This window comes from Rhincodon typus, chromosome 4 (assembly GCF_021869965.1).
Source record: "Rhincodon typus isolate 14 chromosome 4, sRhiTyp1.1, whole genome shotgun sequence".
Taxonomy (NCBI): Eukaryota; Metazoa; Chordata; class Chondrichthyes; order Orectolobiformes; family Rhincodontidae; genus Rhincodon; species Rhincodon typus.
Window position 1 is genome coordinate 47,440,950 of NC_063335.1, and position 18,034 is coordinate 47,458,983.

An 18,034-nucleotide genomic window follows, 5' to 3' on the forward strand; every position below is an offset into this window, starting at 1 on the left:
GGACAGACAGAGAGAGAGGGAGAGACAGGCAATGAGGTTTGGTACAAGAACCACGGGAATGGCATGCTCAACGTGAGGTCAGGTCCAGTGACGTATAAAGTTCAGGTAGATATGACAGTTCTGAACAAGCACGTAGACCATATGAAAGCTGCAAATTCACAAACGTGCCCTGTCCCTCAGAACATATCGGAAGGGCTGCTGGAACCCATGGGTTCATCCTCTCTGCCAAGCATTGACAAGTCCTCAGAATCAGAAATGGACATGTCGGATGTAGCTGCCTCAACACCTTTGCTGCTGGAAGAAGAAAGTGAAATTCTACTGAGGTGCTCTTGGTGCAAGAGGCAAGCTCCCACGTGTCTCACGCCACCTGTACTGGAGGCGGAGTCGGAGGAACTTGACCCAGGTGCTAAAATGTCCCTAGAGGCTATCCATGAAAAAGGACTGACCAATGTCCTCGGACTTTGACGGGAAGGGATATAGTGGTTGTAATGAGGTCAGCCAGCTGGACTTCATAGATTATGAGTTCCCTGATTGGGACTGTTAATCTGGTCCAATCAGGGAGCCCTGGCTGACAGATAAAAAGAGGAATGTCAGAGGTTCTGACTCGCTGAGAGCTGACTCTGAATAAGACAGTTCTAGAGGCATGGTGGCTCAGTGGTTAGCACTGCTGTCTCACAGCACCAGGGACCCGGGTTCGATCCCAGCATCAGGCAACTTTCTGTGTGGAGTTTGCACATTCTCCCCGTGTCTGTGTCGGTTTCCTCCCACAGTCCAAAAATGTGCAGGCTTGGTGGATTGGCCATGCTAAATTGCCTGTGGTGTTCAGGAATGTGTAGATTAGGTGGGTTATAGGGGGATGGGTCTGGGTGGGATGGTCTGAGGGTTGGTGTGGACTTGTTGGGCCGAAGGGCCTGTTTCCACACTGTTGGGATTCTATGATCTAAAACTAAGCTCCACAAATGTTGGGTTGCACAAAAGTTGTGTTATTCAAAGAAAGTCTCAGATTTTTTCTGAGATAATAGGAACTGTAGATGCTGGAGAATCTGAGATAACAAGGTGTAGAGCTGGATGAACGCAGCATCAGAGGAGCAGGAAGGCTAACGTTTCGGGCCTAGACCCTTCTAGGCCTGAAACATCAGCCTTCCTGCTCCTCTGATGCTGCTTGGCCTGCTGTGTTCATCCAGCTCTACACCCAAAGATTTTTTCTGTTCCTTTAGTAGTAAAGAATCAGGTTTCATACAGTAAACAAACTAATTTTTAGACTGGTGAAGCTGAGTCTAAATAGATGCCCAAAGTTAATGCTAACTTATGATGCTGTGAAGTTGAGAATATTCACTCTCCAATTAAGGGCATGCATTTTGCTTTCCTTCCCCAAATGTATTTTAGATTCTGGCGGTGGTGTCTCACAGACCAGTTGGGGAATTGGAGTTTCCATAGCAACACATCTTCCTGCATGCATAATATAGTGTGAAGCTATGGCAGAGACTCCAATATTCTGTCTATCACATGACTGACCAGGAATCTCTCCTGATCTTATGTACTATTGGAATGTGTTGGAAGGTTTTGCAGGTAACACTCATTTCTGCTTGGCTGCATTATGAACACACTTCCTTTGTCACCAAACCTTAGGTGGGACTCAAATGCTTTTGACTCAGAGCAAGGTGTTCCAAATATCTGTCAACAAGTGCCAAGTGTTTCTGCTACTTTGGGCAATCGCTTAGAAGTGAAGGAAACTTCCTGATTTCTCCATCTGCTCTGAATGAAGACACTGCAGTGTCTGCATAGTTACTACGCTGAGCAAAACAGGAAAATTGTAAATAGGAATGAAACATGCACCTGCCTACTACATGGTGCACTATCGAGTCAGCGGGTGATGCTGGAATACCATTTCAAAAACACTTTTGCTTACCTTAAGTTCATCAAATCGTAGAGTGAAATGAAGGATCTCTGCAAATTGCTTGGCAAGAGCCTGCTCTCGCTCAAGGTGCTGTGTGGGACTATATGGCGTGCTAGTCAGTGCTCCCAACAAGCCATGCAAAGCTGCTTCTATTATGGAGAAAGTTTGGGTTATTTTCTGCAAATACAAGGGTTACTGAAATTATACACATAACAAATGATCTTCTAAAAGGAGAATTTAATGTGAATGAACGTCAAGAGTTGAATTATAATAGACAACTGTTAAACTAATCAGAGTACTTAAGTTAAAATTTCATCCTTTGATCAACTGGTTTGTTGTTTAATATTTTTAGTATTTTGTCCCATTACAATAGGGCACGTGTATATTAAAGTTATGTATTGAGTTTTAAATCCAAATTGGTATGACTTACAAATGAAAATCATGTTGATTTTCATTGCAGATAAAGTGCAGTATCTCACTTTATTCTCTCTGTGCAGCTTGGTTAGAAGGAAAAGCTGCAGACACATTGCAACTCCTACAGTTTCATGCTCTCAGAGATTGGCTTCTTTGGCAACCTCATAAATTGGTCCCAAGCCACTTGCTCATGTGCAAGCTTAATGCTGAAATAGGCCATATCAAAGCCCCTCTCTGCATGATTATGGCTGCCATGATCAGGTCATTCCTTGTTATACATTGTACAATCTCATAAAAGAACTCAAGGTATCATTCTTTTCCTAAAAATAAAGGCCCAGTCTACCTCAGATTACTCTGGAAGAGTAAGGTATCTCAAAACTTTGAGCAACTGGTAAAGCCGTTTCGTGTTGCTATTACGTATAAACAAAACGAATAGTGTTCACTGTTGACACAATGCCAAACTCGCAACACAGTATCCAATGTTAGACGTGATTTGGTGATTTGGCAATTTGGCAATATTTGCTGGATAATATTGAGTATGCAAAGAATTATGTTGATAACCAAATTAGTACTGTCAATTAGGCTCACAATGGAATTTTTTCTATTGACTTTACCACACCAACAAGTACAGAGGAAATTGAATTTGTAAGGTAAACAAATTGATAAATTATTTATTTTGTGGTAATGCAAAAATCACATACTTGTCCTATACCCTACATTTATTAGTCATTCTTTTAGTCTCAAAGGCAATACTGGAAGCTAAATTTGAGTATTAAGAGTTGTGTGAACACTGAGTTTGGTAGTATGTTTGGAAGTAGTTAGTGAACCAGATTCTGTACTTAATCACAGAATGATGCAACAGATTTCGATGCCACTGCAAATCTGCAATTAAAATTTACCCACAGCAAGGCATATAGTTAGTCATTCATTTCAATGTTTGAGTTCAGATTGTAGGAGACACTGACAAGGATCAAACTACCAAATCTGGATCCCTTACTTTTGCAGCTGAATCATTTTGCCACGTAGATATGGGAGCGTAATTTAACAGTATAAACTGAAGCTTAATGATGGGCAGTCTCTCAGAATCAGACCAAATGCATACAAACTTATTCAGAGAGATTTGAAAGTTCTCAATCAAACAAGAGAACTTCACATCACAGACTTCATTAACAATGGGTTTGATAGGTAAGTTACGAAGCACTTCTGCATTAAACTATTACAGTATGAGTAACATGACAAAAATCAAATATAAGAGGATTAGCGAGAAAAAAATTACCATAACACATTAACAAGGGATTGAAAAAAGATAGAAATAAGAAATTGAGGATCGCTCAATTAACAGTTGGTTATTCATATTCTTCTAACAAGGGCCTAAAACATTCCTTTGAGTGCCTGGTCGACTTCTGAAAACTATATAATAGGCTCATTTAAGATAATATTTCTCCACCAACAGACCACGTGGAAATTCTAAACTACCACCGATTTCATTCAGCTATAATGATTGACAAATAATAAATGTGCAACTATTGGCATATTGTGATGCACAAATCTGTACATTTCTTAAATAATAAGAATAAAAATTCTATGCCTTTTACTTGACAAAAATGAGTTTTAACTGATTACACCAATGTATTAGTTTTTGAGATCTATTATTTTTCAACACATCTGCATGGCCTGGAAATTACAATTTCAGACTACAGTCTAAGGATTAGTGCTAAATCTCATAATATAGATTAAACCTTTTTTTAAGATCAAAATATATAAAAGGTCCCTTTAATTAAAGGGCTCAACGCAATTTCTTTGAAACAGAAAAAGGTGCCAAACTCATGTAACGGTTTAAAACTTAAATACTTTGGCAAAAGTAACAAATCATTTTGCCCACACATCAATTTTGTTCATCAACAATACCAGCTTTTGGTTCACAATAGTGATGTCTAACTATTATCCTTAATGAATTATATAAAAACTGAAAGAAAAAACAAAAAAGTTACAGTATATACTATTTAAGAACAAGAGGAAAAATACATACCCAATCTCTGGGAGAACTCATAGAACTTCTTTAGTTTTCCTACTAGTGGACATACTGCACTCCATGCTTTTTCTTGTAAATTTTCGTCATTTGGATGTTGTATTGCCTTTAAAATAAAAAGTTATTAATTTTAGACTCAAAAAACATCATGTCACCTCAAATCAGCACAAAAACACGAGCAAAATAGATATATGAAAGCGCAAATCCAATTCTGAGGAACCTTAAAAAGATTTATTCCTGAATCGCAATATTTCTGAAAACGACCTGGTTTCATTGGATTTTATGAAGGCATCACGCACTAACAGAGTTTCCAGACTGAAAATTCTATCTCCTCGTTTTTCTGCCAGATGGCAACAAATCATTAAATAATGTTTTGAATGTTCAGCTTGTTTACCAATGCACTTTATCAATGTTAATTTGTATGTACAAATTGTGTAAATGTTGTGAAACTACTCAGTGTGCAATTCATATTGATATTAATTTCTAACTGGACCAGATTGACTCCCAGGCTACAAAACTGATGCATTTGATATTGGTTCACATGTGGAGGTTGCCTCTGGGATCTTTTTCACGGTTACTATAAATGCTTCGTAATTGAATCTCATTATTTAATACTAAAAAGAATGCTTTGGTGACTACTGTGCTGGCATGCTGCACTGCGAAGAAAGCTAACAACTTGAACATTACAATTATTAAATTGCTGGAACTCTTCACAGGTTAGAAAGTGTTTTATACTCCACAAAAAAATGACATTGCTAAAACTGAAAATTGGCCCGTACGAAGGTCCAATCATGGGGAGGTACCATCGTTCAAATATCACGACATTAAATTCACCAAGAACGCTCATCAGATTAAATACGGTACATGCAAATCCACAACTTCACCACATACAATTCTTCTTTCTCACTAACTAGCCATGAGCTTTAGGATACATGTTAGAACCTGTAACTGTAGATCTCTATCACTGAATCACATTGGGTAAACCATTCTGGAATTCAAGTCTAGGGAAAAAAGACTTCACTCCCCAAGGTATCAAGCTTTTGCTACAAATAATCGTGAGTGACTCTCAATCTCAAGCCGAAAATAATCGGCATCTCTTAAAATATTCAGTTGCACTTTTGAATCTTTTGACATTAGTTTACAGGAATACTCCAAAGCCTATGTAATCATTGATGAACATCAATTATCTTTTATCAACAGCATCAAAAAGCTCATTAATCTCATTGCAGTGTGCAAGATCCCACCAATGGCAAAGTGTCGCACTTTCCCACAAAACAATGGCTAGACTTCAAAGCCTATTCATTAACTATAAAGTACCTTGTGATATTCAAAAGATGTGAAAGATACAATGTAAATTCATGTTCTTTCTAAATGAATGCATTAGCTGGTGAATAAATTGCACAAGTGTACCATGGATTACTTGTCCATAGCCTTATTCTCCCTTTACATGTTGTTATGATCCCAAGTGATGTTATTACTGGACCAAGTCAGATCCCAGACTGAAATCTGGCTTGATAAGATATTTTTCTAGTTTTAATGAAATGGTGTCTCACTGAAACAAGACTACACAATGACGCAGATTTGGTTTTACCAATAAAACAAACTAAACCATTTCTCTAAGACAGTTTAAAGTCTTTTAAACACAGTGAAAATATAATCACATTAAATCCAAAAGTACCCCTTCATTTACACCAGAGAGAAGTTGTTTCTCCATCACCTCTATAGGGGCTTAATTTAACTGTGGCTTGAATTCCTGATCTCAAGAATCTGATCACTTCTTCCTCAAAAAGTCATGCAACTAAGCTTACTTCCTCAGCTTCAAACAGCCCCTTCAGCCTTTGAACCAAACACTTCTGGTCTGGAACTTTTATTAACTTCTAACATGGAGGGTTTCTTTTTTAAACAATCCTAATTAACTCCCTTTCTCAACACCCAATTTCAACCAAAATACTGCGGAACTGTCCAAACCGAAACAAAAAAAAAAAAAAAAGTTTTTCCAAGCTACCAATGTTCCCCATCATAAGAAAAAAAAATTCCTGGCCTTCTAAATCGGAACCTAATTACACCTGCTTACTCTGTATACTAGTAAAATACTCCCAATGGAAACAAAATCACATTATTCTCCAGAAAGTAATTTCCTCACAATGTGTTTTCAAAGAAATCATTAAGGCTTTTATACTTAAATACTTAAGTTTTTTTTAAACTGTGGATGCTGGAAATCAGAAACAAAAACAGAAATTGCTGGGAAAACCCAGCAGGTCTGGCAGCATCTTTAGAAAGAAAGCAGAGTTAATGTTTCAGGTTCAATTCTGAAAAAGGCTCAGCAGACCTGAAACGTTAACCCTGCTTTCTCTCCACAGATGTTGTCAGACCTACAGAGTTTTTCCAACAGTTTCTGTTTTTTTAATTATTTAAATGCTTAATTTAGTAGTAAATTAACAATTAAGCTTTCACACATACAGAAAACCCATATGCCACTAGCTCAAATTCAAAAATCCAGATAAAAATAAACAATACCAAAATATATAAATCACATACCTTACATCACATCTCCACCCAAACAAGAATGAAAAGGTATCTTTATGAGGCATTTTCATGACTCAAAAATCTTAACACAACTTCGATGTCAAACAAATAGTAGTAACATGTTGACATTAAGCATAGTGAGGTACATACCAACAATATTTTACACAAGTTCATGGGCACCATATCAATGTACTTCAAATGTTCTCTCAATAAAGCACCTGCTAGGAAATTTTATTTTCCAGGTACATGAGTGATTTTCATATTGTAAGGTTGGAGAAATAAACTCTATTTAAATAATCATTAGATCTTGTCTCAAAATTTTTGAAGAAAATCAAAGAATTGTGGTCCATTTAATACTTTCTTCCACATTGTTGGTGCTGGTGTTTATTTAAAGACTATGTGGAACGAAGAAGCCTTGATGCCTCTTGCTCCACTGTGGAATATTCTTGAAGAAGGATAATACCTGAAATGTTGACTTCTTTCCTCCAGATGCTGCCTGGCCTGCTGTGTTCTTCCAGCCTCCTGTGTGTCTACTTTGGATTCCAACATTTGCAGTTTTTGTCTCTAACCAAGTGGAATATTCTTGTTGATATATACTCAATTTCTTTGAAAATAACTGACAGACCATTTGGTCTGCATTTTAATATCTTGCAGTAAAACAGTCACCACACTGATGTGACAGGCATCAACAGCAAGTTTGAATAGCCTCTGCTATGTAGCTGCAGCTAAAATCCATGCAGCTATCAGCACAGCTTTCAAGTTTTCAAAGGCACTTTAACATTCCTGCATCCATTCAAATGTTCTGCCTTTTTTCAACGAGTCTGTTAAAAGTGCAACAACAGTGCTGAGGTTTGGAACAAATTTGAGCTAAAATCCATTCATGCCAAAATATTGCAAAATTTCACATTTCATTCTAGGCATGGGGAAATCCAAAACAATACATACTGTCGCCTCTCTAGGTGCTACTTGCCTTTGTCCCAAAATGTGACCCAAGTATGTTATCTTTGCCTTGCCAAATTCACTCTTAGTCAGCTATATAATGAAATTAGCTCTTTGTTGTTGATCAAACTTTCAGTCAAGTGGTGTAAAAGTTTATTCTCAGGTTTGGTTAAAAACCAAATTGTCAATCAAACAACAGTTACATAGTCCTTCAATTACACTATTGATTGATTGTTCAAATGCTGCTGGCTCACTTTTCATTCCAATGACATGGTTTTGCATTGATAGCATCCATCTGGTTTTAGAAAAGTCAATATTTCTTTAGCTCCATCAGTGAATGGAATTTGCCAATAGTTGCTTAGCAAGTCGATCTTTGTGACAAATTGTGTGTCTAACTTGTCCATTACAGTCTTTCAGTCTCAATAAGATACGAGTCCATTGCATTAACATGTTGACTTTACGATGGTCAATCTAGAATCTTTTTAACACATCTGGTTTTGACACCATCACAAAAGGCAAGTTCCAGCAAATATGACTCAGTTCAATAATGTCATTGTCCATCATTCATTTAACCTCTTCTCTCATTTGAGGTTATCTTGTTCGTTTGAGTATGTACAGGTTTTGTTTTATAACAAACACGTTCTCCCAAATTAACAACATGAACAATCAAAAAATCGTTCTTCCTGGCCTAATCCCATTAACTGATTTATAATTCTGTAATCACCATCCTAACTTTGACAGTTTTCTGGAAAATAAACATGACATAATCTAATCCTTTAAGCACGTCTGCGTTTTCCAATCTGATTATTGGAGAGCAAACAACTGAATTTTCAATTTCTGATTCACTCTCTAATTCTTCTGATATTTCAGTTTCATTCCCTACTTCTTTCATTGCAGTAAGTACATTTTTTCCTGACTATTATCCCTGTTACAATATCTTTTCGAACATGTTAAAATGAAACATCCACTGATTCTTTCTCCTGTCTGGAGTACTCACTATATGATTCACTTTTTTTTTTAAATTTTATTTGATCCGGTCCTCTGAATCTTGTTTCTAATAGCTCCTCTGAGACAGGTAACAACATTAACACTTTGTCTCCTATAATTAAATTTCAAACTTTGGCTTTTTCTTTCTGCTGCATTTTTCACTGTTTGTTGAGAACTTTCTAAATGCTTTTTAGCCAACTCACATGCTTGGCTAGTGTTGTGAAGTTGGGTAGAGTACTTGTGGACTGGAAGGCAGGACATTGGAATTTGGTGTTTGTAAACCGTTTGTGTTTGTAAAATGCTATGGGGAAAGCAGTGCATGGTCCCTTTAAAAGATAGTGTATTTTCTATGCTTAGAGATTCAAAAAGGATGGCTGTGGGCTTGCAGGTGCACAGAGCACCTGTAAGTATCAAAAGGCTGTACTGTTAGCTGGCAAAGCAGCATTTTTACCAATTAATTTAAACCAGGCTCTTAGATACCAAAACCCAATTAAATTTAAATCTGACGGTTTTGGCAACATAGAACCAATCTTATTATAAGAAACTGATATGACATCAAGGGTATAAAAGCTGAAGGCATTTGGAAAATCAGATGAGAGCCAACTGTCATCTGCCAAGAGAACAGCTCTCAACTCTAAAAGAAAGAATCGCTGGCTCTTACAGAATTCTCTAAAGCCTTAGAGTAAGCTCCATCTAAATTAAAGGTACCTACCGCACAAATAGTTAATGTTTCTGACAGAAGAATTTGACAGAGAAGGTGTTCCTGACAGAAGGATACACCAAGAAGGTGTTTCTGACAGAAGGATTCATCGGAGAAGACACAGAACATTCTGGAAGACACAACCTGGCTGTAATTTTGAGACACAAAATCCTAATTTTTTTTTTTAACTTTGGTTTATACAAGTGGGACTTACATTCATTGGAACAGCATACAATTAGAATCTTGTTTTATTCGGGAATGGTTAGTAGTGACAAGGGATTTATTCAGTTTGTTAATAGTTTAGTTAATTTGTTCACTGTTAGAGTTAGATAAATAAGTTGTTACTTATTGATTATAAAGTAGGTGTCAGGGGTTTATTTTATTTATCCACTCCTTTATAACAGGTTAGGGGCTCTTTTAACAGATTATAGGGCAAGACGCACCTCTCTGGGTGTTTTGGTTTTAGTTATCAGAGGGGGTTCAATCTCCATTTTATAATAGCTAGTTTTTCTTGGAATTTCAAAATATATTTATGTATCAACTTTTCTTTAATTTATTTAAGTGGTCCTCTCACCTCATTTGTAAATATTAATTCAAAAGTCCTGTGGAGTCATTAGGAGCATCACCAATGGCATATAGTAACAAAAGAAGTGCCTTATCTTATTCATAGGATATTCTTGGAAATAAGCTAATCATAAACCACCTTCGAATGCAGCTTGAGATTGTAAGTGATAAGCTTTATTCCAAAATATTCATTATTTCTTTGAGTATTTATGACATTAAAATTGAGCTTCAATCTGACAGTATTAATTTTGGTGAACCATATCTTGCAAACAAAACATTGAACTATTACCACCTTTTCAGTCAGCTTCCCCATTTTTCTAGCTGATAAGTGAGGTGATCTTCATCTTCTCCTTTAAAATTTCATTTTCCAAATAATAACAATCAGGTATTGTTTCTGATTCAATTTCCAAGCGGATAGTTTGGGATAACCTTTTCAATTCCAAATCCATTTGTTGCATTTCTATTAAAGAAGATGGGCTAAACGTGCCAGTCTAATTTTTTTTACATTTGTTGTTAAATTTTCAAAAATTGTACTTGATAATGAATTTCCAAATCAGCTCCTGTTCCATAAATTTATTTTCTTCCTTTCTAGTTCCATAGGCCCCAAGTTCTAGACACAAAACAAACAGAAAACAATCCAGATATAGTAAGAACTGCTGATGCTGGAGTCAGAGATAACACAGTGTGGAGCTGGAGGAACACAGCAATTTCTGAAGAAGGGTCCCGACCTGAAACATCAGCTTTCCTGCTCCTCTGATGCTGCTTGGCCTGTTGTGTTCCTCCAGCTCCACTCTATAGAAAACAATCCAGTAGGTTTCTCTCGTAAGGTTCAGTTTCTTCTACCTCCACAGGTTGTTCCACCATCCTTGGTGAGGTCAATATTCTTGAACCTGCCAGGACATTTCTCAAGATAGAAACAATTCCTTCAACAGGAATTTGTTTCATTAGTCCCACTACAACTTCTCCACATACCAAGTCACTTGGCAACTCCTGTATAATGAGACTAGTTTGTAACCTCCATGTATAACTCCAATTAATATTTCTCCTTCATTAACTTCTCTGGAAAATAAATAATATCATCAGCCAGCATCAGTGACAGACTTCCTCCAGCGTCTCGCAATATCTTGATTGTTTTACTTTTTAGTACCTCAAATCAAGGAGACGTCTCCCATTTTCAGATAAAATATTCTGAACCTCCAGCAGCCTGATAATCATTATCAATATTCAAAATAAAAAATTTGCACCACTTTCCTGAGCCATCTCTCCCTTTGTAATACAGTCCAAGAAAACAAGTTCTTTCTGTACAATTGCTACGGTTTTAAGTGCTGAATTCATTTTCTGACGCACTCTTTTCTGAAGATTCTTTAGACACTCCTACAATCCGTCTCCCAATTAACTTCGGCTGTGATACAGTTTTATTACACTGGAAGCATATTAACTTTTTTATAACCAATTTTGGTTCCAGTTTCTCTCCTTTACTAATTTGGCATCCTTCTGCTCTCTAAATCTAGAAACTCTTCTTTCAGTAGATTTTCTATTCCTCCAACTTCTATGAGGTAAGACGGCATGAAATAATTTGCTGAACTTAATGCCCCTTTTCTTCTGTTTTTCTTCTCACTCAATATTACATTTCTAACTGAAATTTTAGTGAGTTTCAGCTGTGACATGCCAATTTCAGGTTTCCTTCTTTCATTTCTAAATGTTGGATAAACACTTGAGGCATCTCCTTCATTTGGTTCTACTTTTACTTCTATGTTCAATTTACGGGGGTGGGGTGGGGGGAGCCCCCCGACCTACAAACACCCTATTTACAAATGCTCATACTTACAAATGCAATTCGATACAAGGCTGTATTTATATTAATTTTAGAGATCCAAAATATGAATGTTTCTTTGTACTTGTGAATGGCTATTTAATATTGTCTTGCACTGCATTCTGACTTGCATACAGATGCAAGAACAGAACTTGTTTGCAATCTAGGAACTGTCTGTATATGTCAACTCTCTCTGTTCAGCTTTAATCAATTATTTAAAATCATCTACTGTTAAAATTTCCACTTCCAGAAAATAGTTAGCAATATTCAAAGTAATCTTTAAATTCTGTGCAATAAACTTCACTCAAAGTAGCTGCTTTATTTCCAGGACTACCATGTAGCCATTACTTTGAAATGAAAGATTCAGTGAATTCCAAGTCCTACTAAACCCCCATATGACATGATCTCAGCTAATGCTATTAATGGATAAGTCAGATCATACACTGAAATCTGGCTTGATAAATCATATTTTGTTTACTTTTCAGATTTAACAAGGTCGTCTCTCATGGAAGCATATGCACACAATGTTGCATATTTGGTTTTAACAACGAAACTGAAGTTTATTACACAAAAGAAATGAAGATAAAATTGAATAAACCAAATTAATTACAAAAAATGTTTAAAGACTGTGAAGTACACTGTAAAAATATAATCACATTAATCCCTTAAGTACAGTACTCACATTGGAGAAAATTCCTTTCTCTATTACCTCTTAAGGGCTTAATTTAGCTTTGGTTTCAATTCTCAACTTGAGAACCTGACTGCCTCTTCCTGGAGACTTCATACAACTTAGCCTACTTCTCCAGCTTTAAATAACCCCTTCAAGAGTTTTAACCAAACACTTCTGGTCTGAATTTTTCATTAAATGCCTTACACTGAGGTAATCTGTTTAACTAACATCAGGAACAACTGTTTTATACATACAATTTCAGAATAAAAACCCTGCAGAACTTCCCAAATGGAAAACAAAAACAAAAAACACATTTTTCTTTTCTCAAGTTATGGGTGTTGCTCCTAACCAAAATGGAACAATAATCTAACTGGAGTGGAAAAAAAATTGTGGCTGTAAGAGCTGCTCCTTTTTTGAGGTGTTTTCAGTGTTGGAGCTGATTTTCTTGAATTTAAGGAGCAGTAATTACTGTTTTACAGGCTGTTGTGTTTTGGAACTTTGGGGGGGCGGGGAAGAAGATCAAAATAATGGCACTTTAAAAAAGGAGGAAGGGAGACAAAGCCAGTGACCACATGGTGAGAAGTGAATCGACAGAGAAAGAAACCTATACTGCTGTCTGACCCAGCAATGAACCCTCACAGCTACTGCCTCTGCCGTTTGATTTCAAGTACCTCTGGACATCAGAGTTCATCTAAGAAAAATAAACAAACAGCAAAATTCACAGCCTACCTTGGAGAAACCTGTTTGAGGAATCAAAATAGGGGAGCACCTAAGTGGCTGGATTTTTTTTTGTAAATCTATAGTAGTGAGTAGAGTGGGTTCTTTTTGATCATATGTTTTTATTGAGATCTGTCTCTTGATTAAATTTGAAAAATATAAAACATAGGTACTAAGTTAGTCTGGAGCAGTACTTTTAGAACAGTAAGGCTGTGCTGTTTTCTGGGCCTGTAGATTGTTAAGGAGCAATGATGGCCTTTAGTAGAGTGATGTGCTCTTCCTGTCAGATGTGGGAGATTGGGGAGAGTTTCCACGTTACTGATGATTATGTACGGGGGAAGTCTGCTTGGTTGTGAATCCTATCAGATTGCATGGATTGGTTGGAGCGGCAGCTAGAGTCAATGAGGAACTTACACGAACTAGGGGGTGTGATGGGTGGCAGCTGCAGGAAGGGAGATAAGCCGAAGATATAGTCAGGTAGATGAGTGACCTCCAGGAAAGGTAGGAGAGGGAGACAGGCGTTGCAAGAGTCTCCTGTGGAAAATGTAGGCGGTGATGAACTCTCAGGGTAATGTAGCACTGACGGCCAGGTTTCTGGTACCGAGACTGGCTCTACTGTAACGAGGGGTATGCCAGGTTCCAAGTGGTCAATTAGTCAGAGGCATAGGCAGACGTATCTGCGGCCGACAGCAGACATCAGAATGGTGTGTTTTCTCCCTGGTACCTGGATCAAGGATATCTCAGAGAGAGTGCAGAATATTCCCAAAGGGGACGGGGACCTGCAGGAGGTTGTTGTACACATTGGAACTAACATCACAGGATGAGGATGAGATTCTGAGGAGAGAATATAGGAAATTAGGCAGGAATTTAAAAAGTCGATCCTGGAGGGTAGTAATATCTGGATTACTCCCGGTGCCACAAGCCAGCGAGGGTAGGAAAAGGAGGATACAGCAGATGAATGTGTGGTTGAGGAGATTGTGCAGGAGAGAAAGATTCGCATTTTGGATCATTGGAATCTCTTCTGGGTAGAAGTGACCTGTATAAGAAGGATGGATTGCACCTGACTTGGAAGGGGTCTATATACTGACGGGGAGATTTGCTAGAACTGCTTGGGAGGATTTAAACTGGTAAGTGGGGGGAGGCAAGGTGATAGTGAGGAAAGAGAGCAGTCTGAGACTAATACATTTGGGAAAAGGAACAAGTCAAACAGTCAGGACAGGCAGGAACAAAGCAGAGAACGAGTCAGGACTGATAAATTAAACTGCATTTGTTTTAAGACGCCTAACAGGTAAGGCAGATGAACTGAGGGCATGGTTGGAAACATGGGACTGGGATATCTTAGCAATTACAGAGATGTGGCTCAGAGATGGACAGGACTGACAGCTTAATGTTGCAGGGTACAGATGCTAAGAGGAGGATAGAAAGAGGAAGAGGGAGAGTGGCATTTTTGATTAGGGATACCATTATGCTTGTACTTAGGGAGAATATTCCTGGGAATACACCCAGGGAAGTTATTTGCGTGGAACTGAGAAATAAGAAAGGGATGATCACCTTATTGGGATTGTACTACAGATCCCCCCAATACTCAGCAGGAAATTGAGAAACAAATTTGTCAGGAGGTCTCAGTTATCTGTAACAATAATAAGGTGGTTATGGCAAGGATTTTAATTGTCCAAACATAGACTGGGACTGCCATAGTGTTAAGGGCTTGGATGGACAGTAATGTGTTAAGTGTGTACAAGAAAATTTTCTGATTCAGTATGTGGATGTACCTACTAGAGAAGCAGCAAAACTTGACCTATTCTTGGGAAATAAGGCAGGGCAGGTGACTGAGGTGTCAGTGGGGGAACACTTTTAGGGCCAGTGACCATAATTCTATTAGTTTTAAAATAGTGATGGAAAAGGATACAGCTGATCTAAAAGTTAAAAGTCTAAACTGAAGGAAGGTAAATGTTGACATTATTGGGCAAGAACTTTCAAAAGTTGATTGGGGGCAGATGTTCACAGGTAAAGGGACGGCTGGAAAATGGGAAGTCTTCAAAAATGAGATAACGGGAGTCCAGAGACAGTATGTTCCTGTTAGGGTGAAAAGCAAGGCTGGGAGGTGTAGGGAATGCTGGGTGACTAGAGAAGTTGAGGTTTTGGTCAAGAAAAACAAGGAAACGTATGTCAGGTATAGACAGCAGGGAACGAGTGAATCCCTAGAAGAGTATAAAGGCAGTAGGAGTATACTTAAGATGGAAATCAAGAGAGCATAAAGGGGACATGAAATAGCTTTGGAAAATAGGGTTAAGGAGGATCCAAAGGGATTCTACAAAGACATGGAGAGAACAGGGCCCCTTAAATGTTCAGCAGGGCCGCCTACGTGTGGAACCGCAGGAGACAGGCGAGATACTAAATGACTATTTTCCATCAGAGTTTACTGTGGAGAAGGATATGGAAGATACAGAATGTGGGGAAATAAATAGCGACATCTTGAAAAATGTCCACATTACAGAGATGGTGGTGCTAGATGTCTTAAAACGCAAAAAGGTGGATTAACACCCAGGACCTGATCAGGTGTACCCTAGGATTCTGTAGCAAGTGAAGGAAGACATTGCTGGGCCCCTTACTGAGATATTTGTATCATCAATAGCCATAGGTGAGGTGCCAGAACACGGGGTTGGCTAACATTGTGCCACTATTTCAGAAAGGTGGTAAGGAAAAGCCAGGGAACTATAGGCCAGTAAGCCTGATATCGGTGCCAGGCAAGTGCTTGGGGGGAAACCTGAGGGACAGAATTTACATATATTTGGAAATGCAAGGACTGATTTGGGATAGTCAACATGGCTTTGTGTGTGGGAAATTGTGTCTCACCAACTTGGAGTTTTTTGAAGAAGTAACAAAGAGGATTAATGAGGGCAGATCAGTGGATGTGATCTATATTGACTTCAGTAAAGCGTTCAACAGGTTCCTCATGGTGGGCTGGTTAGCAAGGTTAGATCACATGGAATACAGGGAGAACTAGCCATTTGGATATAGAACTGGCTCAAAAGGTAGAAGACACAGGGTGGTGATGGAGGCAACAAGGTGCAGGGCTGGATGAACACAGCAGGCCAAGCAGCATCATAGGAGCAGAGAGGCTGACGTTTCGGGCCTAGACCCTTCATCAGAAAAGGGGGAGGGGAAGGGGGTTCTGAAATAAATGGGGAGAGAGTGGGAGGCGGATAGAAGATGGATAGAGGAGAGGATAGGTGGAGAGGAAACAAACAGGTCGAAGAGGCGGGGATGGGGCCAGTAAAGGTGAGTGTAGGTGCGGAGTTAGGGAGGGGATTGGTCAGTCCAGGGAGGACGGACAGGTCAAGGGGGCGGGATGAGGTTGGTCGGTAGGAGATGGAGGTGCGGCTTGAGGTGGGAGGAGGGGATAGGTGGGAGGAAGAACAGGTTAGGGAGGCAGGGACGAGCTGGACTGGTTTTGGGATGCGGTAGGGGGAGGGGAGATTTTGAAGCTTGTGAAATCCACATTGATACCATTGAGCTGCAGGGTTCCCAAGCGGACTATGAGTTGCTGTTCCTGCAACCTTCGGGTGGCATCGTTGTGGCACTGCAGGAGGCCCAGGATGGACATGTCATCTGAGGAATGGGAGGGGGAGTTGAAATGGTTCGCGACTGGGAAGTGCAGTTGTCTATTGCGAACCGAGCGTAGGTGTTCTGCAAAGCGGTCCCCGAGCCTCCGCTTGGTTTCCCCAATGTAGAGGAAGCCACACCGGGTACAGCGGATGCAGTATACCACATTGGCAGATGTGCAGGTGAACATCTGCTTGATGTGGAAAGTCTTCTTGGGGCCTGGGATGGGGGTGAGGGAGGAAGTATGGGGGTGAGGGAGGAGGTATGAGGGCAGGTGTAGCACTTCCTGCGGTTGCAGGGAAAAGTGCCGGGTGTGGTGGAGCTGGAGGGGAGTGTGGAGCAGACAAGGGAGTCACGGAGAGAGTGGTCCCTCCGGAAAGCAGATAAGGGTGGGGAGAGAAAGATGTCTTTGGTGGTGGGGTCGGATTGCAGATGGCGGAAGTGTCGGAGGAGGATGCGTTGGATCCGGAGGTTGGTGGGGTGGTGTGTGAGGACGAGGGGGATTCTTTTTTGGTTCTTATTGCGTGGACGGGGTGTGAGGGATGAGTTGCGGGAGATGTGGGAGACACGGTTGAGGGCGTTCTCGACCACTGAGTGGGGGGAAGTTACGGTCCTTGAAAAACGATGGAGGGTTGCTTTTCAGGCTGGAGGCCTGTGACCAGCTGTTTGCCACAAGGATGGGTGCTGGGTCCACTACTTTTTGTCATTTATATAAATTACTTGGATGAAAATAGAGGAGGTATGGTTAGTAAGTTTACAGATGACACCAAAATTGGAGGTGTAGTGGAAAGCGAAGAAGGTTACCTCAGAGTTCAACGGGATCTTGATCAGATGGACCAATGGCCCAACGAGTGGCAGATGGAGTTTAATTTAGATAAATGTAAGGTGCTGTATTTTGGAAAGGCAACTCAGGACAGGACTTTTACACTTAATGGTAAGGTCCTGAGGAGTGTTGCTGAACAAAGAGATCTTGGAATGCAGGTTCATAGTTCCTTGAAAGTGGAGTCACAGGTAGACAGGGTATGCTTGCCTTTTTTGGTCAGTGCATCAAATATAGAAGTTGGGAGGACATGTTGCAGCTGTACAGGAGACATTAAGAACTGCCAATGCTGGAGTCAGAGACAATACAGTGTGGAGCTGGAGGAACACAGCAGGCCAGGCAGCATCAGAGG

The 18,034-nt window shown here is 39.5% G+C and overlaps 1 protein-coding gene across 9 annotated transcripts in view; it reads right to left on the minus strand.

Annotated features, from left to right (window-relative positions):
* Positions 1-18,034, minus strand: part of cyrib (CYFIP related Rac1 interactor B) — a 183,903-nt gene that overhangs the window by 15,966 nt on the left and 149,903 nt on the right. For all 9 annotated transcript variants that reach the window (XM_048595732.1, XM_020513008.2, XM_048595738.1 and 6 more), the window contains 2 exons: positions 4,341-4,446; positions 1,910-2,046 (listed from right to left, as the gene is read on the minus strand). In XM_048595732.1, coding sequence (XP_048451689.1) covers positions 1,910-2,046; positions 4,341-4,446 — 243 coding nt within the window. The remainder of the gene's footprint in view (positions 1-1,909; positions 2,047-4,340; positions 4,447-18,034) is intronic.